Genomic DNA, 25,794 nt, shown 5'->3' on the forward strand with positions numbered 1-25,794 from the left:
TTTATGCATATTCATTCTGGTAATCTTTAGATTAATTAGCAAACAAATTTGATTCAGCCCTGTGTCACGCTATAAGCTGGTAAACACATAGCACGCTATAAACAACAGCCTGTCTTCTGAGCCATGTCGTGACAATAATTCAAAGGGATTTTTTTGCCATGGATCTATCAAACTCAACACTAATGAAATTTGTGGCATCACTGCTGGAATGCAGCCCCATTCATCTCATGGTTCTCTGTAATGAAATACATTTTTGGGTGCATATGCTTGTCCCCAAATTGTACTGTAAACACAAATTGATTTAACCTTTAATGCATGTTTTTCTTTTTCTTTTTTCTTTGTAGCCTTAAAAAATTGGCTTTGCGTATTTTGCCGTATCTACAATTAGCAGTTTATAAATTAAAAATTAATGTTAAGAGAAATGATGAGAAACGTTCTTTTTTCCTCCAATGATCTCTCAGATGACCTCTGGCTTTTCTAGTCCTACTGACTGTGAAATGATTATTTAACATCACTCTAACGCCCCCCTCCCCATTAACCTTGCTTACTTCCATTCATCACAGTCAGTAATTGAAGTGATTAATGTCAGATATTCTTATTATTGTTTTGTATTTTTGCAGGTAGATATAAATATATATAACTGTACCTTATCTTATAGTCCACTGATTTCTAAATATAGATGTGGGTCAAATAATATTCACAAAGATTTAGCATTTTGGTGCTCTGTAAAGTCAGATGAGCTCCCAGATCTTGGCTAAATTGATCATTACTGCTCAGATGATCACCATTTCAGATGCTCAGTCCAAACACAAACTCTCTATATAGCAGGTCTGTCATTCAAATACTCAAAGCACTGATGGGTCATGCACTTGACACTTTACTTGACACATGTAAATTTCACTGTTTATGGACATGTAATAACTTGAGCATAATGTAGAGCCTGCTCTGGCACTACAGTAACCATCTCAGTCATCATTGTGGTTACCAGTGTGTCATTACACTGTAATCACTATATTTATGCAAAACCTAGAACATGTGTTAGCCACAGTAGTCCTAATTCTTTGACTCGTTGTGGGTTTTAGGGTAAATGCTTGCTTGACACTGGATGTGGCACTGTAATAAAAAAAATGTCCACAAATGAAAATTTTTAAGTCAATTCTGGAATCCGTTAGCTGCACTGTTTAAAAATCCCTTACGTGCCTTTCATCTTATGACATACCCTGAACACACCTCACTTCTTTTAATGTGGTTAACCCAATAATCTGGTGTTTCCCACATTATGAAATGAATCCAAAAACCTTTTTCCAGATAATGCTTGACTCATTCTAATTCTGCCATAATGGCACGCTAATAGAGAGTTAGAATGCCTGAAATAGTGATTAACTGACTATCTATGGTCAAAGCATTTTCTTGCATTCTTGCTGTTTGTAGCTCAGTGAGGATCTCTACTATTCCTGCCTTTGGTACCATAATGGAGACTGTCACTCAAAAAGAGGTGGGGAACTGTCAAAATACACAGTGATGAAATTAATTGTAAGCATTTTTAAAATCATCATCATTCTAAAATGTATAAAAATACTTTTGCTTGCGTGTGTTTAGCTGCTGGAGCGTGTAAAGATGCAGCTGGCGTCATTCCTGGAAGACCCTCAGTACCAAGACCAGCACTCTTTGCACATGGAGATCATCAGGACATTCGGAAGGGTTGGGCCCAACGCAGAGCCACGCTTCAGAGACGAGTGTATGAAAATGACTAACTGTTTAAAAGGGGACTTCATGCTCAAATTTCCAGCTCAATGTGTTTGTTCTTGGACTCGAATTGAGGAGCTTTGCAGGATTTACAGCTTAAGAAAATTCCTGTTTACCTTAAACTGGGCTTGAGTGCAGACTCTCAGCTCATGCTCTGTAACGAGGCATTTTAAGTTTCTTTCCCTTAAAGGCCACACTTCCTTTGAGCCAACTTTTTTCTGGTTGGCTTCCCCTCACAATCAAAATATTTGAACAACTGGTGGATTGAACTTTGTTGTCTGGGATTACCATATAGTGGGTATCCGCTCCTACTGTCATCATTGAGAGCTACGCGTAGGAAAAAGCTTCTGAAACTGACCACTTTGTTCATTTTGCTATCTCACCTATGCCAAACCTTGGCCATGTTTGATATGAGCATGCTCCAAAAAATACCAAAAAATAAGGACATCTCATATTTTTTTAAATATGCTTTTTAATCTCTTCATTGTTTTGTTTAATCCTGCTTTTTCTGTGCTCTAACCATTTGCCCCTTTCTTTGCTATTCTTCTAGTTGTGCTGCCACACCTTCACAAGCTTGCTCTAGCTAACAACAGCCAGAGCGTTGAAAACAAGAGGATTGACATTGCCACTCAGCTGTTTGAGGCCTACAGCGCCCTCTCCTGCTGCTGTATCCTTTTAAAGGTTGTGGTTCACAGTCCATGTAAGCTGGTTAGAAATGGATTTCCATTCTTAAATGAAAAAGCAATTTAACTGTCACGCTTCGTGATAAGACCTAATAGCTTAAAACTAACTTACTCCAAGAGGAAATATGAGTCCACTCGTCCTTTTAATACTCCTGTACTTGTGTGTTTCCAAATGATTTACCAGAAGTCAGTGTCAAGTTTGGTTAGGGTTCAGGGTTAGATGTTGTAACTGTAAGTCAGTAAGAAGACCCTAAGCGTTACCAGTTATTTCCTAGCTATCCTTGTGAGATGTGCTGGTATGTATCAGTGTGGTCTCGGTGCCTCTGTGTATGGTTCACTGTGTGCATTGGCAGGATTTAACTATCATTTGGCAGAAGGAGAAAGGAAAAATAAGCTGCCTCCATTTTGGGGCCAGATGTAATTACAGGGTTGGTTAAGCAGAGGAAAGGATGAGAGAGGGAGAAAGTGCGTGAGTGGAGGGAAAGGACTGAACATCAGCTCCAATCCTTAGGAACAGTTCCCAGGACAGAACTCACGTTTATATCATCTCTGCCGTTTCTGTCATCCCTCTTTTCTCTGATTCTTTTTCCTCTATTTCTCTTTTACTCTTTTTCATCTTTACTGACAACCCAACCCCACCCAGGTCCAACACACACGCACACACACACACACACACACACACACAGATAGACGGCAGCTGTTGAGGTTCATTCCTGTGGATTTTTGTCAGGCTGTGATTTTATAGTGCAGTAGTGTCCAGGAGGTATAGCCCTGACCTCAGAGCCTCTACCTCCCACTGCACTTCTTTCTCCTGTAATCAGTGCGACAAGCTCTGAAAGTGTACATTTCCATCCCTAAAAATAAAGACGTGCTCACCGCTGGTCCCATATAGTTTCACTGGGTTTGATGGGTGGCAGAACACGTGCAGTCCAGGATGAAGGAACATGGAGTAAAGTTTGTGTGAACCTATTTTCATTCTCAGATGGGTGGAGTGTGCCCTGTAGCTATAAAGTAATGAAGTGACTTTCTCATGAATTTTTAATTGTAATTACCATTTATTTCATCAGCAGCAAAATATTTTAAATTGTCCTGAAGTAAACCCCTCCCATCTGGTGATTCCCGGAAACACTGTTATTGCTCAGTAGTATTACTAACTGTCTGACCTTGGAATCACCAGTTCTTTAGTTTACATGTCTATACAAGTAGCAACAAAAACAAGATAGTCTGGGAGGATGAATATTGGGATATAATAACATAGGAGGATTTTTACAATTTACTAAGTGCGTTTTGCAACTTTTTTTTTTTTTTTTTTTTTTTTTTTAAAAAAAAGCAAAAATCTTTCAAATTTGTTTACTGTATTAAGTTTAGAAGTTCAAATTGCATGTATTGTTTTAAGAAATAGATTGCATTTATTGTCTTTTTTTTCCTTTCTTTTCTGTTTACTGTATTTGATCTAATTTAGTAGTTGTGATTTGTGGAGAACCAAGTAGTTTTGAAAGGACTTTAAACTGAACACTTGCATTTGAGTTTCTGATAGCTGCATTACTTCAGTTAAGCCCTTAACTTTCAGTCCAGTCATTTCCGAGGAGGTGATGGTCAACCATTTCCTGCCTGGTCTCAGGTGTCTGCGTGTTGACATGGAGCAACTCTCTCCAGAGCATGAGGTCAGGAGAAAACACAAAGACATGCTTGCACATTCATATAAGCCTGACTTATATATTGATATTGGCATTCATAACAACCAATAAATTAAAATGAAAAAATTAAAGAAGACAGCCTTGAACCATGAATGTAGATGTAGCATAGCTTAGCCATCAGAGGAGTATACAGTGGTCCCTCGCTATAACGCGGTTCACCTTTTGAGGTGTCGCTGTTTCACGGATTTTTTTTTTTTTTTTTTTTTGGTGCAATTTTGCATGCTTTTTTTTTTTAAAGTGTGCATTGTGTTCTGCTTTCTGATTGGCTGTAGGCCATTGTCAATCAATCTTGTGCCGTGTCTCCTGTCCAGTACAGAATGCGTTCAGCTTGTCAAATTTGCATAAATCTTCGATTGCTAGCAGTGTGACTCTGAAGTGCTGTACTATGTTTGTAAGTTTTGTCCAACAAACACAAAAATGCCAATGAAACATTTTGCACCGCCAGAGGCAAGAGAGAAAAGTGTGGAAATGTTCGAGCCTGTCGGAGAAAAGTGTATAAAGTGTGTAATGAGGGGTTTTACAGCCATAAAACATCTATAACAATAAAAATCAAGTTAGCTACTCTGCGAATTTCACCTATCACCTGTTATTTTTAGAATGTAACTACCGCGATAAACGAGGGACCACTGTACTATGAAGGAATTGTAACACCAGCAGGATTTCTTTACATTTGCTTGCTTGTAAAAATCTAAAATCCCAGTGAGAGAGGGTGTATCATGGGGATGGTTATCGACTGTTATGCCGGGCTTTCTGCTTCAGGCTCTGTGTGTGATCACATAAAATTGAGTGCTCCTGTAAGTGCAGCCTAGTCCAGTCAGACAAGTCATCAGATGATGATGATTAAAAAAAAAAAAATTCAAGATTGTTGCATTTTGATTAGATTAGTGGTTCAGAAAGTCCAGTAATCGGGTGGTCTGGCAAAGAGATCGGTAAAATAAACATTTTAATTTGAGTTCTCAGTGCTGCTGTTTATTTTAAATAAGACAGCAGCACATTAGCTCTGAAATTTTAAGTTCATTCATTTAAACATTAAAGGTAAATGTTCTGCAGTTTAACTGCAGTTTAACTCTAGTCCTGTGTTCTAGTAGCTGCAGTTCCAGTAAATTATAAAAACACGTATACATTTTCTTCATTATCAAACATACACATTCCAGCAACAATGTGATGCACAGTTTGTGCTGCTATAATTTGTACGGTGGCAGGGATTAACAGCTTGCACATAGAAAACATATACCCCAGCAGAGAATCTTTCCTACACTCCATGGTCTGTAATGCATGCTGTATATACAAGAATCATTGAAAACATGGTCAACATAAACTCCTGACCAGGTTATGTGTTCAGCAATAGTTACCATGGTGATTTAGCCAGTTAAATAGAGAGCAGCTTTCGTGTTACAGAAAACTTTGACTTCAAGCTCAGCGTTGCTTGGTAAACTATTAATCTTGCTTTTTTGTGATGATCAAACAAGATTGTTTTTAAGATGCATTGTGATGCTGTCTTAGTAAGGACTCGTAATTAACTACATGTAATAAATTTTAAGGAGATCTGAAGCCTGAAAGGAAAGACATATTAGCCTATGTGAAAGATTTACATAAACAAATATTGGTGTCAGTCTTTAAAATTCTATATTGTTTGGGCTCTAAACTCTACACATCATATTCGTGCATGCATACACATGTGTTTGCATGCTTTTATATTCCTTTGGGGTTGCTAATTCAAACATGTGGACCTATCCGATGTGCTGACTGCTTGGGAATAAGTGAACAGCTGAAAGCTGTTTTTATTGATGAGCCACATCCTTTAATATAATCCACATACCTTTGTTGGGTTTTTTTTTTTTTTTTTTGCTACTGATCTGTGATCTTGCACAAATAAGACAAAAAAAGACAGTCTTTCTCAGACACACTCATACACACACCTCTCATATATATTTGTGTCTTGGAATCTCACGCGATCCGTTTCATGTGAACATTTAGCCAAGGTGACTAATGATCAGCTGACTCTTTCATTCATAAGACATCGACTCTTGACTGTAAGCTGTGCATACCAGACTCTAACAGATAAAAAAGGTTTCACGCTGTGAAACATATGAACTCTAAAGGCCTTTATAGGACTAACCCTGCCCAAATAAATACACGAAAATAACAGGAACTAGTTTCAAAAATTTGACAAAATAATTTCTTTTTATTTGCGTCTGTGTTAATTTACTTCACTATTAAATAATTATGTTTCCATTTTGCAAGTTCCTCTGTTTTCTATCAATCTGTTGAATAGAGGCAGTCGTTTCTGTTGTTAGCCTGGCTTTGATTAAGCAAAAGACATGAAAGTTAATCCCATAACACAGCCAGTGAATGACAGCCAAGTCCTTTCAACACTCAAGACACACATAGAGAAATTGAGAAGAAAAGACGCAATAAAAACCAGCATGCCAAAATAAATTGGTTGGGATTGGTTGGGTAAAACACAGTAATGTGAATTAATGTAAAGGTAAAAATCACCTGAACAAAACCAAAACATGGAGAAACGTTTGGGGTTCTTTTTTTTTTTTTTTTTTTTTTAGCTGAATCTGTTTCTTTCATTCGCAGGTGATTCTTAGCTCAATGATCAAAGAGTGTGAAATCAAGGTGGAAAACAGAGCGATGTCAGACCCACAAGGGTAAGGCTCAACACACCCCCATTCACACCGTTACTTTGTTCTGAAAGGAATGTCAAAATATGGGCTTTTATTGCATAAGACTCTGACAAATGAAGACAGAATGAAGTAGCGAAGGATCCTTACCACGTGGCGAGCGTGAAAGACAGAGCCCATATAGTGGGAGTTTTGGGTTTTTCTGTATCCCCCGTTAGGAGTATTTGTAAGTGTCAAAGCCACACGAAAGGAAGATTTTTGATCATGTATATTTGGAGCTCATTAAAAAGAGGGGCGATAAAAAGTGTATGTTTGTGAGCATGTAGATGCAGGAAGTGTGTATAAGTCTGTGCGAGTAGATTGTGTAAAAGTGTGTTCCCCCGAGGTTACAGCCGTTAAAGTCTCTGCGCTCACGCTGAGAGATTTTTCTTACCTTTTCATTTTGTTCTGCCAAGTCTGGCTTCAACTTCTCTCCCCATAACTGGTAACACGGATTGTTACTTTTTAAGGAGATCTGACCTCTGAGAAAAGAGGTTTGGAAAGTTTTGTACATTTTTAAGCCCCATTTAATTTAATTTTACTGTAAAAACCATGTGATTCTGCGCTCAGTGAATTCTTTACCAAAATAATTGTTGAAGTAGGATCGCCTAACATGGATCCAATTCCTTACCACTGAGATTACATATTAGAGTTTCTAACTCAAGTCTATGAAGTTTGATGTGATATTAAATGCTCATGAACTACAGGTGGTACACAAAAGCATGGACTAAAATGGTTCGCAGGTCATAAAGTGCTTTGAGTTGGTGTTATGTTTGTGCTGGTATTGAGCAATGCAGCTCTTTGGCACCAACTTGTTCTCTGTATCATTCTGAGTCCGAACAAACTCAAAAGAGGAACTTGAGGAGCCGTTAGACTGTAAAAAATCAGGAGGGGCTGAATTGGCAAACAGTATTTCCTTTCTAAAGAAGTGGAGTAGAGGGTGATGTGAGCTCAGACAGATTGCAGAGGGATTTTTGGCATAGTTTTGATTTGATTTCGATTTTAATACATTCATATCGAAAATGGCTAAAGTTCACTGATGCGTCATGTCCACGTCCTAACGTTGTCTTTTTTTTCTTTTTTTTTTTTTTTTTTTGCATAGCTCCATGTCAATTGCATCCAGTTTGGTGGGTGAGGATGCCAAGACCAAGTTTCTAAGTAAGATGGGTCAGCTGACTACCTCTGGCGCCATGCTGGCCAACGTCTTCCAGAGAAAAAAGTAATCCCAACACTGACCGATTCATCATCTCGAATAACTGACCAAACGCTGCACTCATTGGGAGCATTTCGTTTTACTGGGAGTAAACAAAAAAAAAAAAGCATATGTTCAGCTTCGAGCAGACGGAAGTCAAGTGTATAGTTGAGTTGATTTCGAGAAATTTTGCTTGAAGTTGTATTGATTTTAAAATCTGTGCAGCAGGACTACTTGTTAAACAGGGATGGTTGATGGTTTTCGCAGTGAAAGCTTCTGAGGTTTTCCTCTGCTCGTATTTTCCTCTCCTCAACTATTAATCACGACAGATGCATCATCAAGGACTAGGATTTGCTTTCATTAGTCAGTGTTAGAATTGTCATGTCACAACAGAAAGAGAGGAGAGACGAGAAGAAACTCTACAGTATCGAGACTAACCCACAGCGATAACGAGGAACTCGTTACCTGGACATTTCCGGACTTGAAAGGTATCACTGAGTTTGTTTTAAGTTTTAGTGCAGTACTTCTTGTATCAGAAGAGCCTCACTCGTTTTTGAGAAGCAGAACTCTGAGCGCAGCCTGCGGGGGTTTCATTTACGATGTTAATGGGCGCCATTTTGGATCAAAAGGTTCGAAAGCAGTCGCATTAATTACACTGAAGGTCTGAACCACCAAAAGGCTGCGCGGATTATTTAGAATGCCTTGTACAGTGTCTCTGTACGGCTCTGAAGTATCGCCTACTTGAAACTATTAAAAAGAAAAGTGTCTTGCCTTTATTTCTTCAGTCTCTGGTTTTTGTTTTGATAGCTTCTATTTTATAACTTATTTATGTCTTAATGAAGAAAAACATACTTTATTCCAACTTCCAAAGAAATTTGCACTCACTTTACTATTACGTTCTTTATTATCTATATTTCTTTTGTTTAATTCAGTCTTACACATGGAGATTATCACTATTGTTAATGATCTTTTTTTTTTATCCATTATGGCAATGTGAAGTTGAAGAGAACACTGATCATAATTATTCCTTCTCTGTCTGTTGCATCTTGTCTCTCAGTGTTGCAGTGTCTCTGATAATTGTACTTTGTTTTTTTCTAACGTGGGGATTTGGTTCTTTTTTTTCTTTGTCGTTCGTTCAATTTGGACATGCTCTAAGAGAAACCGTAAATAAATGTATCATACACTGAACTGAAGAACACGGTACTCATTGTGTATATTTGAAATTCGTGTCTTGGTGTAATAAAAGATGGAGATCAGTTGTGTACTTAAATTTACTTCCGGAAGGTTCATTGAATGCCTGCATGTACCGGGACTTTTTTTTTTGTCCGTCGCAGTGATTAAGGAGCTCAAAGTGTCGGCAGGTGTTAGAAGGCTGTAAAACAAAGTCATTTAACAGGAGAAACGCACACCGCTCCTGCCCGTGTGCTTCAACTTCAAACGTTTCAAGTCTCCTATTGTCTCCTTAGTACAACAAACCAAAGTCCATCTTATGGGACATTCCCAACAACTTAACACCCCCCAAAAAACAGTAATAAAAGCCCAGATCTGCCATCTAGATTACACTATCTCTCAATCCCTGCATGTTTTGGAAAAATGACTTTGTAATGATATGGTCAACTTTGGCCTTAATCTATAAAAGAACACGATTGAACTCAAAGAAGTGTGGACTCTAACTTTCAAATGGGTTTTTGACAGCCCTGACTGGCCTGTAGTGGAGTCCAGTACATTGATTTGTGATTGCAAGATCTTATTTAGCGGTTGAACATAAAGCGAGTTGGCCAACACTCTGATAAAGAGCATTTGCATATTCAAGCTAATATTCAACCACCATCACTGATAACTCGCCAGGTGGATAAATAATTGTTACACACTGTTAAGGCATGGCATCGTGGCTTTGTGGGCGTGCCTGTTGTTCTACGTGTGTGGGTAAGTGCATGCTGTGGTATTTATGATTTGCATTCATAGTGAATAGTGTTGCCCAAACAACTCCTGTATCCAGACAGGTGTAGTCTTACACACAGCCGAGTATTTTCTGTTCATGAAAAATCTCCTGGTATTTGTAGAAATTGTGTCTGAGAGGAGCTCTTACTCACATTAGTGGTGACTCACGGATCACATCTGTTTCCAAAGGCAGATGAAGCGATGTAGATCCAGTCCTAAAACCACTGGAACACGATGGCTTTAGTTTTTAAAACTGACTTCCTTTTTTGCCCGTTGCACTTTTCACCGTTTTCGTGAGACCATGCCTAACCCATGAAGATTCCTCCAAAATCCTGGTTTCAAAACAAGACTGGCTGTTTTGTTCTGTGGAACAAGTATGTGTTACATTAAAGAAAACCTTTCAGTGACTTATGTGAGTTTAAGGATGCATTTTTATTTTTTGTGCCGTCTAAAATAGTTCTGCTCGGTGAACTTTGACTTGTTATAAGTGATGCTAAGCAACGCAGCCCACATGCTTGCAGAACAGTCTGTGCTCTGACCCAGGTCATTAGAAGTATAATGCTTGTAAACCAGCATGGTGTTTGCCTGCAAGCAGAGCTCCATTTTTATACATCAAAACAAGCCACAATGCAAGTGTTTTTGAAGTGGGGGGACTAACAAGGACTTCTGTGATAATAATGTAGTTTTGTTGTCGGGGTCAACTTAATGTGGATGTTTGATGCTTTAAAAGTCAAGTTTAGGCCTTTGATTGCTAAGAGCCCAATCTTAATTGCTACTGTAACAGCTGCAGAGGCCCCACCACAAAACAGCTTCTCTCAGCATGTTTCTTTCTCCATTTTTTTTTTTTTTTTTTTTTTGTTTGTTTGTTTGTAGACAATATGTGCTGTACATTCACATAGATAAATGAGTAATTTATGTTTCTTTTTAAAATTTTCTCAGTCATTTTCCCTCTTCTGGGTATTCTCTCTTTTTCTGTTTACTTCTCTTCTCTCCAGCCTTTGCCCTATTCATCCAAGGCATAAACATTTGATTTAATATTTGCATAACTGTCGTTGTGAGAACACGTTCTTTTTTTTTCTCCAAAACATTTCCTTGCTAGACCTTCCAATGTAGGCTTGAGCTGATCTGCCATGCAAATTCCCAGGAAAATAACAACTCCAGCTTTTTCTCATTCTTTCCTGGGCAAAGACAACTGCTGCAGTGTTTCCTGGAAGCAATCGCTACACTTTTGTTTTTGTAGAGAAGACACCATCATGATTGTTCCAGGACCCACGCTCCAGGAACTATGTTGAGCGCAGCCTACTCATGTGTAGTGATGAATGGCTCCTGCAGGAAGCAAAGTGTACAGAAGTGACCACATGCTTTGACTCCTGCTCCAGTGTATGATATATGAATTCATCTCTGCCATGAGGTCATAGCTCATCCTGTCTGACCAATGATGTGGGAAGTGTCATCTGACAACCTACAGTACTGTGCAAAACTAGATTTTATTTCCAAGGAGACAGACTTTTGTTTAAAGTGGCATTGAGCAATAGTTCTTCTGGCTTTAGAATTCTCTGCTTTTTATTTTTTATTTATTTATTTATTTTTTTCCGCATTTTCAGTCGAGTCTTTTTATCTGACCATTTCAGAGGAATGTTTTTCTTTTCTCAACTTTGTTAAGCTACTTGAGACTGACCTATGAATCATTTGAGCCTAAAAAAGTGCTAACTCTAGATATAACAAAAAACTTAGCAAAGATCCAATTTTAAGATGCATCTTTAGGCACTTTGTTACTAGCAGTCTGTCACAAAAAACACACTATTTGTGTTCTTTAGACAGAAAGACGCAGCTTGACAACCACAAAACAATATTTTTGCACCAATAAGGTGTTTTTCCCCAAACATGATTCCCCAAAATGATGAAACTGGAGAAGTGGAGATCATAAGAAGTAGTAGCAGGGCAGCAGATGAACAGTATCTGAAAATCATTTTATTAAGAAATAGGAAAAATATCCTGCGAAAACCAAATACAGGACCTGAGAGATGCATCTGGCCCAAAATTGAATCAGTCATGGTCTTAGTGAAAGGGTAAATGACAATAAGCGTTTTTTTCATGAAGAGAAAAAGTGGGGGGGAAAAGGCTGAAATGTGACAAAATATAAAAGAACTGGACTGGAAAGCTAAAGCAGATCTTATGGAGTGATGAACTCAAACTTTAAACATCTGGTTGAAATAAAGTGTCTTCAGCCATCTGTAAAGCACGGTGGAGGCTCTGTTATGATTTTGGGCTGCCTTTCATTTGGTGCTGTTAGGGATCTTGTCAAAACTGATGGACTTGAGTACAGAAAAGTACTGTCACATTTTTATCCACCATGCTAAACCATGTGGAAGACATCCATTTGGCAATAGCTTCATATTTCTGCATGATGGTGGTCACAGACATCCTGCCAATGCAGTTAAAGTGCAGTTAAAGCATACCTCAGAGAAAAACACACAATAGTGTCATGGATCATTGAAGCAGCAGAAAAAGAAACAAAAGGCAGCCAACATACAAAGAAGAGCTCTGAATGTCCTTCATGAAGCCTGGAGAACTAATCCTGAAGATTGCCTAAAGACGTCAGAAGAAGGCTTGTCTATGAGAGTTCAGGCTGTGTTGAAGAATAAAGCTGGTCATACCAAATATTGACTTTCGAGCTCGTTAGACTTCTACAAACTCTGTTTTTGCCGACACTGAATGTAGATTTAGGTTTGCACATGTTTAAATCTATCCACCTGAGAAATAAGGGGTGGTTCATAGTCGGGCGCACTAAATGTCACACACATAATTTCTCCGGCTTGATCGGGAGGGCTGCGATGGAGGCGTGGAACCGTTCTTTGCGTATGGACGTGGGAGGAGTCCACTCTCGGTAAGTCACTCATTTTTTACAAGCTGTTGCATTGCAGCTCCCTTCACTACGCGTGGGTGAAAAGCAGAAGGAAGATGAGAGGAGAGGGCATATGGGAACTGAAGCTGTCTAATCGGGAATGAAGGCGCGATGTCCTGTGAGATGTTTGGAGGTTCAACCACATTTACGCACTCAAGAAGAATTGATTTGCAGTGAGGACCTTTAAAGAGTCCGCGGATCGGATCTTTGTTTATTGGCTAATAAAGAAAAGTTTGCCTCAGAAGTCGTCTTTGTAAATCAGTAGAGATGAGATTAAACTTTTCTACAAGCTGGATTTTCCGCGGCTGGATTACGTGTGTCCTTGTCACCTTTTACGCACAGGTAAAACGCGTTTTCCCCACTATTAATGATAAACATTTACCCCATTAATTAGCTAAGAGGTTGATATCAAATGAGTTGACGGTCACCTTTGAAGCCTGTAGGTCTCTTGTTTACTGCTTCCCTTGGGTTATCGGGTCCCTTTAAATGAGAAAGTTAATGCAAAAGTGCTGAGATTAACAGTTGTTCAGTTATTTTAGGCAAAAGATTTGTAACAGTAAACCCGAGTATGTGTCAACACACCAGGATTTGCATGAGCTGGTCAGATGAGGGACGAGGGAAATTTGGGGAACAGTGTTTTTTTTACGCACAGACACTGACTAGAAACAGCTGTATTTGGGCCGAAGCCACTTCTCCCCTGCTCTGACCACAGAAAAGCCGCTGGCAACTGGACGTTCTTCTCCCTCCACCAAGTATTCTTTCCACGTCCAAGTTGCTTATCAGGAACCTCATTGGGTCAGCCAGAGGCGAGGTTTAAAAAGGTGGTGCAGGGGCCACAGCAGGATCTCTATTTTGCATATCGCGACCAACTTTTACAAACATTTTTTTTTTTGTGGTTTCCTTTTTTATCGTAGTTCGTAATATACCTAAGAAGCACATACTAAGAAAAACCCTATTAAGTAGATTTACAGAGATGAAAAATGACCTAATGTCGCAGCTGATGCACTGCCACAGTTAATTTGAAGGGGAGAGTGAATATAGTCGATGGCATGTTGTTGTCCACGCCGTTGTTTAGTCCAACCAGCTAACGCTGTCCAGGTGGAGAAGTTTATGAGATGTGGTTGAAGTGGTGGGACTGTTGGGCACCAGTGATCTATCATTGCTTGTGTGCCTGCATTACCGTAAGCCAGCATTGGCATAACTTTGACTGGAACGCACGCTCTTCTTTCCTGAGGTGTGTTGCAAGCGAAAATGCTTGTGGGGGGCATTTTACTTGTCGATGCAGTGATCCAGGGAGGCAATTGCGCAAAAGAAATATATAGTTGTTCCTTTCCCCCAAAAAGTCTATGAAATAAGTCAAAGTTTTACCAGCAGCAGTGGCAATAGAAAGCAAACACGTGATACAGACAGTTGTCTGGATAGGAGGGATGGAATATTTTTCAACTACGTTTTAAGGTGACATTGCAAACCCTTGGCTTTGGTTTGTTCTCACCATGGTCTTGCCATTACTGACTCACACTATTCCCAAAGAATTCCCCTTCTTTTTCTTGGTTTGCAACCACTTCATCCAATACATTCCGAGTTCATTTCAAACTGTCTTTGTGACATTGAGCAATGCACAATTGCTTCAAGATGTTCCGAGCTTAAAAGTCAATATATCATGAAGAACTGTGCTTTGTTGGGTTTATTGCTCGCCTGCCCACAAACAAGGCTCCTGAACTTTTTATTTGCCAGATTTTCAAGTCAGTCATGCATTCATCCCTACTTGTATGCACTCGTGTTGTCCTGTTATCTATTAGCAACATCTTGCTGCCTCTTCCCTGACTTTTTTCATTTAATATTTGACCAATAATTAGTTACCTCTTCAAGTTCCATCCATCCATCAAGTACCAGATCAGATTTATGACTACCTCCGGTTTAAAAAGCAGTGCACTGCCTATGAGCTCTGGATCAGGTTTCATTAAAGCAATTAGCACATATTCTTTTAACTTTTTGCAGCACCTGCTCTTCCTTGATTTTTGGGTTGTGTTTCTATCATATGCATTTTTTTTTTCTATTCACACATCATTGACTGTCACCAATTTCCACCAATTTAACAGCCGTTCTTTGTGGGGGGGGTTTCTTCTGTTACTTGTAAATGAATTTTTAAGACAACTTAGTCCCTTCTTTTTTCTGTTCTGAAGAGTTATAATCAAAGGTATGAGATATCAGGTCTTGATTTATGCAGGTGGCATTTAGGGGATTTGCTTTTATGGCTGTTAAGAAAAAAACTAATCACAGGTGCAAACATTATACAAAGATCCAGTTGTTGTGCAATATGCTTTTACAGCATCTTATCGTGAACCAGTAAAACCCCTAGAGGCCTATGAGGTGCAGTGTGCTTCTCTTGGCTTTGAGCCTGTTGCTGCTGTGGCCGTTATGCAAATTCGCTTGTCCGCTGAAAGCTTATGGAATGCGCTCTGCATTTGATAAGGTCACACACGGCGGTGAATGTTTCTGTAAGTTAAACAAAACAGCTCGGAAACCAGTTAGGGGGCAGTTGTGACATGTCGCTGAAGGCCTGGAACTCTTAACACCTCTTTGTTCTTAAGCTTCACCAAGTCCTGCCCGCTCTGTCCATCCATATGCTTTCCACTTCCCTACATCTTCTTTTTCAAGCAATTCTATATTTATACTTCATATCTGAGTACATGCAGCACATCAAGTTAGCTCTGAGGTCGGATGTGCTATGTTTACCATTATGTTAACCTATAATCATATAGGGTGGGTCACTTGTTTTTCTTTTGCATCCATTATATATTTAGTGAATCAAAACACATTGTTTCACGTAACTCAGACCCAATGTTTAGATGTGGCGGTAACAAAAACACAATTCCCGGCATTCCTTTGGCTTCCTGTGCGCTCTGGTCCCACTGTGCATATTAAAAGCCATATCTACCTATCTATCTATACAAAGACTCAAGCCTTTTAATAGCATGGGAATCTTTCCTACTTCTGTCACTTCTGTCTCCTGCAGCATATGGTGTCCATTAGTGCTGCGGTCTGAGCTATGAGCACTGTGTATGATTATCCCTCTGGTTAGATTATATAACAAAGATTGGCTGATGTGTGAGTCTTGAGTGGAGGTAATTAAAAGCTTGAGAGTGTTCATGCAGCGCTGTCGTGGTCTGAAGTTGGAAAGACTGACACAGTCTAATCAGAGGTGTGAGAAAGAAGACAGGGGAGGATGAGAAGGGTGTGAAAACAGTGTAGAGTCCAGTATTGTATATTTGAACTGCTGGGGTAAGCTCAGGGATTTTTCCATTAAAAATCAAATGAACAAAAAGAAATTGTGAATATGCTTCCCAAAGGAAAACTTCGGGGAAGCTTTTCTGAACCTCTGCAACACCAGCAATTCAATTACAGTACAAATTACAGTATTTAGTAGTAAGGAAGATGAAGCTTAGACTGAATGACAAAATGATGGCGGTCAATTCAAGGTCGGAGTCAAGGCAGGCCTATAGGTTGTATTTTTCTACATTTATATATAGACACTGTGGTTTTGGCATCATTTCTGTTATAACAGCCAAACTGTCTAATTCAGCAGTGTGGCCAGGACTTCTCCGGCCCTTAATTTAGAGCGGCTGGAAGGTCAGTACAGTAAGTAACCTTTTCAATAAAGCGTTTATTGTTTGTGAAGAGATGCAAAGATGTTTCATAGTTTGTTTCCATGCTTTCAGGAACGAGAGCTGTGTTTAGCTGCGTGACAGCAGGTAACTTTGCATAGTGGTTTTTTAGAACAGAAGGCCTTTAGAAATCTAGTGTAACAACTGCACAAGATTTGTTATTTTTTTATTTTACAGCACAGCACTGATGGCTGGGAGAATATTTGCAAGTGATTAATTATTCAAAGTCAGCCAGAATGGATATTATATAATTCCTGTTACTTCCCTGTTGTGTACTTGTGGACTTTGTTTTTTCTGGTCTGGAGGCTTCAGTGCTGCGCTCAGGTGTTCTGAGAGCATGGAAAGAATTTCTGGGCACGTCTTGAAAATGTTTTTACCATCCTGGTCCTGACTCAAACATTATACCTCTTACTAACTGTTACAAACTTATCTTTTGTCTTCATTAATTACAGAACGCAGATTCCAGATCTCAATGTAAAGAAACACAATACCTAAAAGACTCCAAATGCTGCAACAAGTGTCAACCAGGTAACGCACACACACACACACACACAGATAGTGGATGCATATCTGGTTTCCTCTGTGGAGTCAGCATAAAGTAAAAATAGCTTTCCATTCACAAATATTCTAAAGTAAAAGAGGAAGGATGTTTAAAAGCAGATATTTTTTGGCTTAAAGTGGCACAGACATGTGCATGTGTTTCCACAAATGCGTGGATACACACACACACACAGACACACACACACACACACACACTTAAACTTCTAAATATATCAACTGCTTAAAAAGAAGAACAGAGCTCCAGTTTTATCAGTTTCTCTTTTGTTTTCTTCTATTTAATTAGGCTTTTCTGTGTTATTGTAATTATGTATGCTGGGTTCTTAAATCCTCTGCCTAACACCCATTGTCTTTTCTTTTTGCCACTAGGCTATTATGTGTTTAAAGACTGCACTGATACCGCTCAGACTATATGTCGTAAATGCAGTCACGGAGAATATCAACCCAGCTTGAATAATGCCTATCGCTGTCTTAAGCAGAAGTTTTGTGATCCGAGTGAGTACCTTCATTTATTTATCAATTCCATACATTTAAATCCATTTTTCACTTCTTACTTGTGACAAATACCATTCATTTCAATTCTAAAAAATTAATTCATTAATTATAAAACGTTTTGCTTATTAATTTGGCAATCTCTGGTTACTTGAATGACAAAGATCAAACAACCTTTCCAAACATACTCTACAGTCACAGCTACACCATAAAAGAATACTCTCCAGTCAACAGTATTTAATTTTATACTCATGTTTTTAATGTTTTAGTTTCTCTTTTGCAACCCCTTTCCCAAAAAATCATGAAGCTGTGTAAACATTAACGAAGTGCAGACCATTTGCCACCATCCCATTTCTAAAAAGTTGAGATTGAAACTGTTTACTGCCACGTTGGATCGCCTCGTCTTTCTAAAACTCCCCATATGTCTTTGGGGACTCGGGGAACATATTGGTGAAAAAAATCTGAACGTTTTTGCTAAATTCATTCTCAATAAAGTTTTAAGCTGTTCAGCAGTTAAGGTCTTTGTTTGCCTCATTTAATAATGGGTCAGATATTTTCAGTAGGTCAGATTTTTTCCCCCCATGTCGTTTGGTATTGTCCTGCTGAAATAATGAAGGCCTTCCTCCAAAAAGGGCTAAAACTTTTATCATTCAACTTTAATATGGCCTTTGTAGATATCACCCTCTCCTGTGTTTACTGACAGTGATGTTTGGAAGTGCTTCTGAGCCCATCCACTGACTCCTTTGTTTGTTTTTTTACAAGCTTGTGTACAGACATCTCCTTGCCCTCCTCTCCAAATGTTTTTTGAAACACAATAAATACATTTTCCACATTATCCATACTTTATTTGTGTGCTATTTTCAATCAAATAAATGATTTTCACTTCAGTTTTTTGTTTACTCTTTACACAACACCTCCATATTCATACAAAAGGGGTTGTGGTAGCCAAGAATGCTCGGATCTTCTTAACATGGAATTATTTTTCCTTTGTATTGAACTGTGGAGTGGGAATTTGCATTTAACACACTTACTCATTCACTTCATTTGTACCTTTGTCTTTTTCTTTTAAATCTACAGGTTTGGGTTTTATGAGAAATAATGAAAACTCGATAGAAGAGGAGCCATGTCGCTGTGTTGAAGGCTTCCAGTGTTACCCCATCAACTGTGAGTACTGTGAGAAGATACCCACCTGCCGACCCGGACAGGGACTTGAGACAAAGCATGGTGAGAAAGTCCACAACACAGAACATCCCCCATTTATAACAAGTCCCTAGAAACAAGTTGTAAATCCGAGATTATGATTTGTGTTGTTAATTATAGATCAGAGGAAGGTGTGTGAGCCGTGTCCAAAAGGATTCTTCTCTGATAAGGACGATGACGAACCGTGCAAACCGTGGACAAAGTAAGCGCTTACACGCACGTGCACACACATGTTTTTAGCCTGGAATCTTTTGACATATTGTGAAGGGAAACTGCAGTTGGGCAGCCGTACCTACCGGCAGCCAACAGTGGTTGTGAGTAATATATTCACCACTTCCTCTGGAACCCTGGCTGGAGCAGACATCAGCTTCCACTGCCAGCCAGACCTGACAGATCATCGGCGATGATGATGACGGTGGAGAGAGAAAGAATTTTGTTTTCCTGTCTATCCATCTGCCTTTCTGGTGTTATCTTTGCAGAACTGCGAGTTGAGCACGTTGGTAGGAAAATGTGGAGTAGAAGGGAGAACTAAAAAAACAAAAAAACTAACTACATTCTCATTGTCTAAATATTCCTCTTCTTCTTCCTCTTTCCCAGTTGCAAGGCTGATGGCAGCAAGGAGATCAAGCAAGGCAGTGCTGAAGCCGATGCAGGGTGTGGACCACGTGAGTTTGGAAAGACACGGACATATACAATGTCATATTTTTCCATATGACAAAATCGTTTCTGTTAATTAGAGGCTTAAATGTGACTCTAAATGTGGAGAGGGAAAAAACTGTAGACTAAAAGCAAGCTCAATAATTTTCTGTCTTACAGGTGACCCGGTCATTCCTATGTCCTTCTGGGTGATGGTTTCAGTCCTGTCAATCATTATCATTCTGTGTCCCCTCATTCTGCTTCTCTTCTGCTACAAGGACAAAATGAAGTTACTCTCTGGTAGGTCGAAATCCTCTATGAAACTTTCTCTTCTGCCTGTACGACTGCTTTAACATACATGTAGACGTTGGCACAAAAACGTGAACTTTCATAAATACTGTCATTTTTTTCCTGCATTTTTTTTCAGTACTTACATCTTGTTGTTTCATTTCTCAGTAAATCTGCGATCCTGTGTCCAGAATCTGAAGAGGACCCGGATACAACAGGTAAGGTGGAATTTCTGTTAGAATAAAAAACCTCAAATAAAACTGAATACATATAGAAACTAAACTTGTTGCAAGCTGTTTCATCTACTTTTTCTATTGTTTGTGACAATTTTTTTTCCATTGAAGCAAAGAGCCTGTATATATCTAACATCATCTTACGTGAATACTTGCAATAATTTACAACTCTTCTTTTATCGTTTTCTTCACTCTAGGAGACACTGGCTCCTCTTTACCACAGCGGAGCAGGAGGAGGAATAGGAGGAGGTTCTGGTGCCTCAAAATGCACGCCATGTGAGGTGACCAAACTTATCGACCAAGCACCCTCCAGCCCCACTGACAACCCCTCGTGCACCTTGCCCATCTCTGTTCCTGATGTAAAGGTCTCTCTGCCCTTCATAAAAGAGATGACAGAGGAAGGAGGGACTGAGAGGAAAACGCCAACGGAGGATCAGAGCAAAAGATCTGGAGAACCAGAAGAGGTGTCAGAAGAAGAAGAGGTCGTAAGCGTGTCCCGGCTTTTGACAGGTTCTTGCGTGTGTGTCATTCCTGTCCACGAGCCCTTGGAAGTAGGGGAGAATGAGGACTGTAGCCAGGCTGTCAGCCCTGGAACACCGGGATCGTGCTCATGTGGAGGGCTAGATGGAGAGAGGGATGGAGGTGGAAGTGGGAAAGAGGCTAAAGATGGAAATCTCAAGAAAGTGTCCACGAGTCAGTCAGGTGTCGCACCGCTTGTTTCTCTTTCTCCTCCTCTCCTCCACACCTCCACCACCGTCCAGTCAACCAGTCCGCTTCCTGAACTCTACCTGCCATTGTCCCAGATGTCGCCGGAGTTCAAATTTCACCTGAAAGAGAGATCGCCAACAAAATGGGAGGGGTTGTACAGACTGATGAGCACAGACTCCACATCAACAGAACACAGTACAACCTCTGCGATGACCTCGGTCACCCCCTTGTTGCCATCCCCATCTGTTGGAGAGCTCTACATGGACAAGCCCCCTGAGGCCACAGCCCCAGAGCAAGACCAGGGAGTTCCCTGTGGGGACAGCAGAGACAACAAGCTCTCATCACAGGAGTCAGAATTGGAGTGCTCACCGGAGAGCCTTCAGAGTCAGCTGGCTGATCCAAATCTTACCTCAGGTACATGAAATGTCAAAAACTGATCATATAAGAAGCCCCAAAAAATGTTAATGATAAGGAAAAAAAGAAGTGATAAGGTACTAGCTCCAAACTAGTGGGGGAGGTAAAATATTAAGTAATAATAGTAACTTAATAGTAATCAAGTGTTGACAGGACAGAATTATGGCTTTTAAAATTAATGTACACTTTTGTCTATTATATTATATTATATTATATTTTAATTATATTATATTATATTATATACTTTTTTTTCCTAAGCAGTGAGTCGCACAGTCACAAGTCTATTTTTACTCCTCTTGGGGTAATGAAAAGCTGATTTGGAGCTGGCTATTTCCTGGCTATTTTTTGCTGTGACCGCTCAGCAGCGTCAATAAAAACTAAAAGCACAGTGGTTGTGCGTTATGGGGATAATGGCTCATTACAAAGGTTGCAGGACCACAGTTGTGTTTGCCAGGTGGATTTCTGTGTTCGCTGTTTGTGTAGGCAGTCGCCATTGTGTTGACACAGGGTCATACCCATACATGATTGGATACACCACATAGCAGTGTTCTCTTTCCACAGCATAGGTGGGACTAGCCACCAAGAATAACAGAATGAAATTTAGATTGGTTTTAATGGAAAGTTTTACAGTCACGGGGTTGAGCATGCATTGTTCTCACACAGACCTTATGGTCGTGCCAAAGAGAAAAATCTACGGGAAACATTTATTCTCTGTGCCTCGAGCTCCTAGTGGTTATGGTTAGATTATAAAAGCAGTAATATCTGAGCAGTCTGATAGAGACGGTGGTCAGCTCGAGCTCAAACGTTAATAGACAGAGGATTGGTCTCAGCGTAAAATTATGGCGTTTGTGTGATTGTTTCCAAGAAATAGCTTTTATTAAAGCCAGTATTGATAATCTGAGCCTGGATTTTGGCGGGGCCACACAGGGAGCAGGAAAAAGATATGTGTGTGTGTGTGTGTGTGTGTGTTTGATGTGCTAGTGAGCCACCAGAACCGCACTCGAAACAAACACTGCTCTTTGTGTATGTGTGCACCAGTGTCGAGTATGCCATCTACAGTACAAAACTCCTGTTTACCCAGAGTTCCATAGGGTTGCGCAAAGTGACCGCAGCTTTAATTGAACCAAGATGTGCTCAGCTTGAGTAATGCTTTTATAACCTCGCAAACCCAACAAAAACACACACACACCAACTTGTGAAGCCTTTTTTTTTTACTCTCACTGATGACTGGTTACTTTAATTACACATTTGCTGGCTTGAAGTGAACACAGTTTCCCATCATGCAGTAATGAAAATTGTTACAAGGACTTCCCGCCTATACTATTTAAAGGTTAGGCAAGGTTCAGAGGTTTCCCTTGTCTCACCCACAGTAGCCGTCCCAGTGCACATTAGTTTTATTTATTAGCTACTGACCGGCTCAGGGCAATTTTGGGGCTGCCTTTGTTGAGCGTCAGCTCAATAGGGCTAATGACCCACATTTAGTCTGACAATCAAAGACTTAATCTGGCACCTATCCATGAAAAATTGGCAGATTCTGATAGAGAATATGCACAAGTCAGTTTTACCCCTGTCAGAGCAGTTTTTGGGTATCCAAAAAGATCAACGTGGAACTGAGAGAGGATAAACAGAAGACCCAAGCAGATTCCTCAGAGCATTGTTTTCAGAGCTGTGGTGAAATGGCATATTTTCAAGCTTGCCTTCTCAGACTGGTATTCCGGGAAATGCCATTGGATACGGAAACAGAGACACACACGTTTTGAGAGTCTGTGGTAGCATTTGCCTTTGGCTGCATGTGCTTTTGAGCGCATACGTGTATGTGTAGGTGTGAAAATGCCTGTTAGTGCATTTTCTTACATTTACTGTATGTGTGTGTGCGTGTGCATATGTGTGAACAGATGGAACATAAGCTGTGAGTCATGGAGGTTTGGCCTCTTCTGTCGCCTGGAAAGTCAGACAGGAGGCTGGAGAAAATAGGAACCAGAGGTTTGATGCGGTGTAATGCGATTTACAAAACAAAACTGTTTATTTCCTATTTCACCTGCTGGTTTAACTCTGTAGGTGAACAATATACAGGCACTGGCACAAAGGGTATTGATGCAAGTTTGTGTTTGGCAGGAAAGCAACTGTAGGATGGAGATTAGACACTGAGATGTTCGTGGATGGAGCGGCACATTTAAAAAAAAAAAAAAAATTGTTCAGTTGAATCCTTAAAACCCCAAAACCTGTGACAAATTGCTTCTCTTTAGTGGTCTTGAGTTTCACTTAGTTAGAAGTGCTGGATACTGACGGAGCTATGTCGAGAAGGATATGATATGGCGGTCTCTGTAGCCATTGCCTTTTTGTGGTCATCCTGCAAAGTCATTACACCCACTGTCCATTTGTCACATGAGGTTAGCCAACAGTTAGTCCCTTCTTCACTTGTGTCATGAAATAGGGCTCTGGAAGCCTGTTTGTACAGGAAAAATGAAAGTCCTACACAACCCTACAATTATAGCAACACATCTTGTTGAATTTCACAATAGGCTGTTATTGCATCGGCATTTTCTATACCAGTTTGGGGATACAGTGTTTATGATTTTCACGTGAAACTAAAGATTTTCTCAGACATCGTCTATAAATAGCCTCCTAACCATTTACGCCTCCTCTGTGTTACTTTTCTATTTAGGTCAGGTGTCTGGGAACCACAACACCACCTTCATCTCCAGCGGTCAAGTGATGAACTTTAGCGGTGACGTCATTGTTGTCTGCGTCAGCCAGACGTCTCACGGCAGCGACGAGGTGGAGCGGGATGATGGCTTCGGCAACCCTGTCCAGGAAGAAGCCACTGAGACTGCTCCATTTTTTCAGAGCAGCTTGAGATCACAAGGGGACTACATTTCCCACTGTACTTTGCAAGATGAGACACTGCCAGTCCAGGAAGCGATGGAGGAGCAATCACTGGGAAAGTGAAAAGCGGCCAGTGGCTTTGCTTTATGTTTTATGTCACTTCAGAGATCATCGCCATAGTCCGGGTGCCTATGTTATGTTTTGATTACACCAATCAGCCACAACATTAAAACTGCTGTCAGCTGAAATGAATCATGTTGATTATATTGTTACAATGCAATGTTCTGCTGGGAAATCTTGGGTCCTCTTCCATTGACTCATACCACCCACCTAAACATCGTTAAAGATCAGTCACATCCCTCCATGGCAACAGCATCCCCTGGCAACAGAATTCTCTCCAACAGGACAGAGTGTCCTGTCACAACAGAAAAACTGCTTGACAACTTGGCATAACACATGGCAGTCCAATCAAACATCTGCTGAGTTAGCAAGAACAAGCCTGATCTGCAGAGGCTTCATTCCACAACGCACAGGACCCAAAGGACCCACTGGCCAGACACCACAGGACACCCTCAGTGGGCTCATGTGCATGCACAGCAGAGGTTTTTTTTTTTTTTTTGGCAGAATGGTGGGTTTAGTGTTATGGCTAAGAGGTGTACATCAAATAAGTTATTGTAATAATGAAAAACAAATGTGTCTTGTCATGTCTGTTTTCGAGATTAAAAACAAGGAAAGGATAGTGTAAAGTCATTTTAAAGTGATCAGTCAGATAACTGGGAAATCAGTCTTTTGGGAATCTGACTCTGTGTCTCCACAGTTGTCTTACTAATGAACCATCTATAACCTGGCCTATTTCAGACATTAGTCACTGAATCTTGCCACGGGAATCTATTCCCAGAAAAAAAAAAGAAGAAAAGCTGCAGGCCTTTTCAGATGGAAACTCCCTCCATTCCAAACAGTGATGGGGAATTTTGTTGTGAAATGGATGTGGAAGTAGAGTTCATACTGCAGGTGCATAATATTTTTATCGTTGCATGGAACTTACAGCTTGGTCTCGATACAAAGAAGTTACAAAATATTTAATGTCCCACACATTTCTATTGATTACTTGCTTTAGGTAACATCTGTAAGCTCTTAGTTTTTAACTTTTGTAAGTCTGGATGATTTTGATACTTGCGTAACGGAATATCCACTGTGTGGAACATACGTTTTAGTTGTTGTATCATAGAACTTTGAATATGCAAGCCACAATAAGATCTGGCTGGACAGAATTTTAAACATATCAATGAGTGAATTCTTCTTTCTTGCCTGCAGGATCTGTTTATTTTTTTAAGAGACACGTCCAGTTTTGGTACGATGCTTGTTTAGCTTGTTTGTAGACTTTATTTTCTCCCTACTGCAACACAAGTGCAGTTTTTGTCTTCGAAACAAAATGCTATGCATTTGATAAGCTATTCTATTAGTGATTTCTTTTATTCGATTTTAATGCCCAGGCCTCAATGAAGAAAAGTCAGATGTTTGTTAATAATAATGGTTTTGTTTAAAAAAAAAAAAAAAAAAAAGATTTTACGAGGCAGATTGTTTGTGTGTATTTCAGAAGTTTCAGATGTGATCAGTGCTTGTATATATTTCATCTGTTTCTCAAAGACGAATGAATATGCTGTCAATTGATTTATTGTGTGGATTTTGTGAAGTCGAGTGGTGCCATTAACAGCGAAGCGCACACAGGAGTTTCAATGAACTGTTAATTTATAGCCCTGCCATATGTATGCAGCTTTGCAAAAAACAAACAAACAAAAAATGTACATATAAATCAAATCTATTGCAATGAATTACTGAAAGACTATTTTGATCGAAATTAAATATGTTTTGCATCTAATTTTTTTCACGGATGGCTGCCATCCTGCATTCTGTGGTTACTCTTGGTCAACTTTCCTATTT

At 39.8% G+C, this 25,794-nt stretch overlaps 2 protein-coding genes across 8 annotated transcripts in view; both read left to right on the top strand.

Moving 5' to 3' along the window:
* relch (RAB11 binding and LisH domain, coiled-coil and HEAT repeat containing) overlaps positions 1 to 9,243 on the top strand; it is a 38,676-nt gene extending 29,433 nt beyond the window's left edge. For all 7 annotated transcript variants that reach the window (XM_084939091.1, XM_084939092.1, XM_084939094.1 and 4 more), the window contains 6 exons: positions 1,432 to 1,495; positions 1,600 to 1,738; positions 2,297 to 2,413; positions 4,005 to 4,093; positions 6,713 to 6,783; positions 7,898 to 9,243. In XM_084939091.1, the coding sequence (XP_084795217.1) occupies positions 1,432 to 1,495; positions 1,600 to 1,738; positions 2,297 to 2,413; positions 4,005 to 4,093; positions 6,713 to 6,783; positions 7,898 to 8,018 (601 nt within the window). In that variant the 3' untranslated portion in view covers positions 8,019 to 9,243. The remainder of the gene's footprint in view (positions 1 to 1,431; positions 1,496 to 1,599; positions 1,739 to 2,296; positions 2,414 to 4,004; positions 4,094 to 6,712; positions 6,784 to 7,897) is intronic.
* A 112-nt stretch (positions 9,244 to 9,355) lies between these two features.
* tnfrsf11a (tumor necrosis factor receptor superfamily, member 11a, NFKB activator) lies at positions 9,356 to 25,732 on the top strand. Its single transcript, XM_084939100.1, has 10 exons — positions 9,356 to 13,175; positions 16,951 to 17,026; positions 17,426 to 17,551; positions 18,626 to 18,772; positions 18,869 to 18,950; positions 19,346 to 19,413; positions 19,565 to 19,684; positions 19,841 to 19,890; positions 20,103 to 21,027; positions 23,693 to 25,732. The coding sequence occupies exons 1-10, from the start codon at positions 13,101 to 13,103 to the stop codon at positions 23,974 to 23,976; spliced, it is 1,953 nt and encodes a 650-aa protein (XP_084795226.1). The 5' UTR covers positions 9,356 to 13,100; the 3' UTR covers positions 23,977 to 25,732.
* Positions 25,733 to 25,794: the final 62 nt, after the last annotated feature.

This window comes from Perissodus microlepis, chromosome 9 (genome assembly GCF_051167445.1).
Source record: "Perissodus microlepis isolate ML-2025 ecotype Zambia chromosome 9, ASM5116744v1, whole genome shotgun sequence".
NCBI lineage: Eukaryota > Metazoa > Chordata > Actinopteri > Cichliformes > Cichlidae > Perissodus > Perissodus microlepis.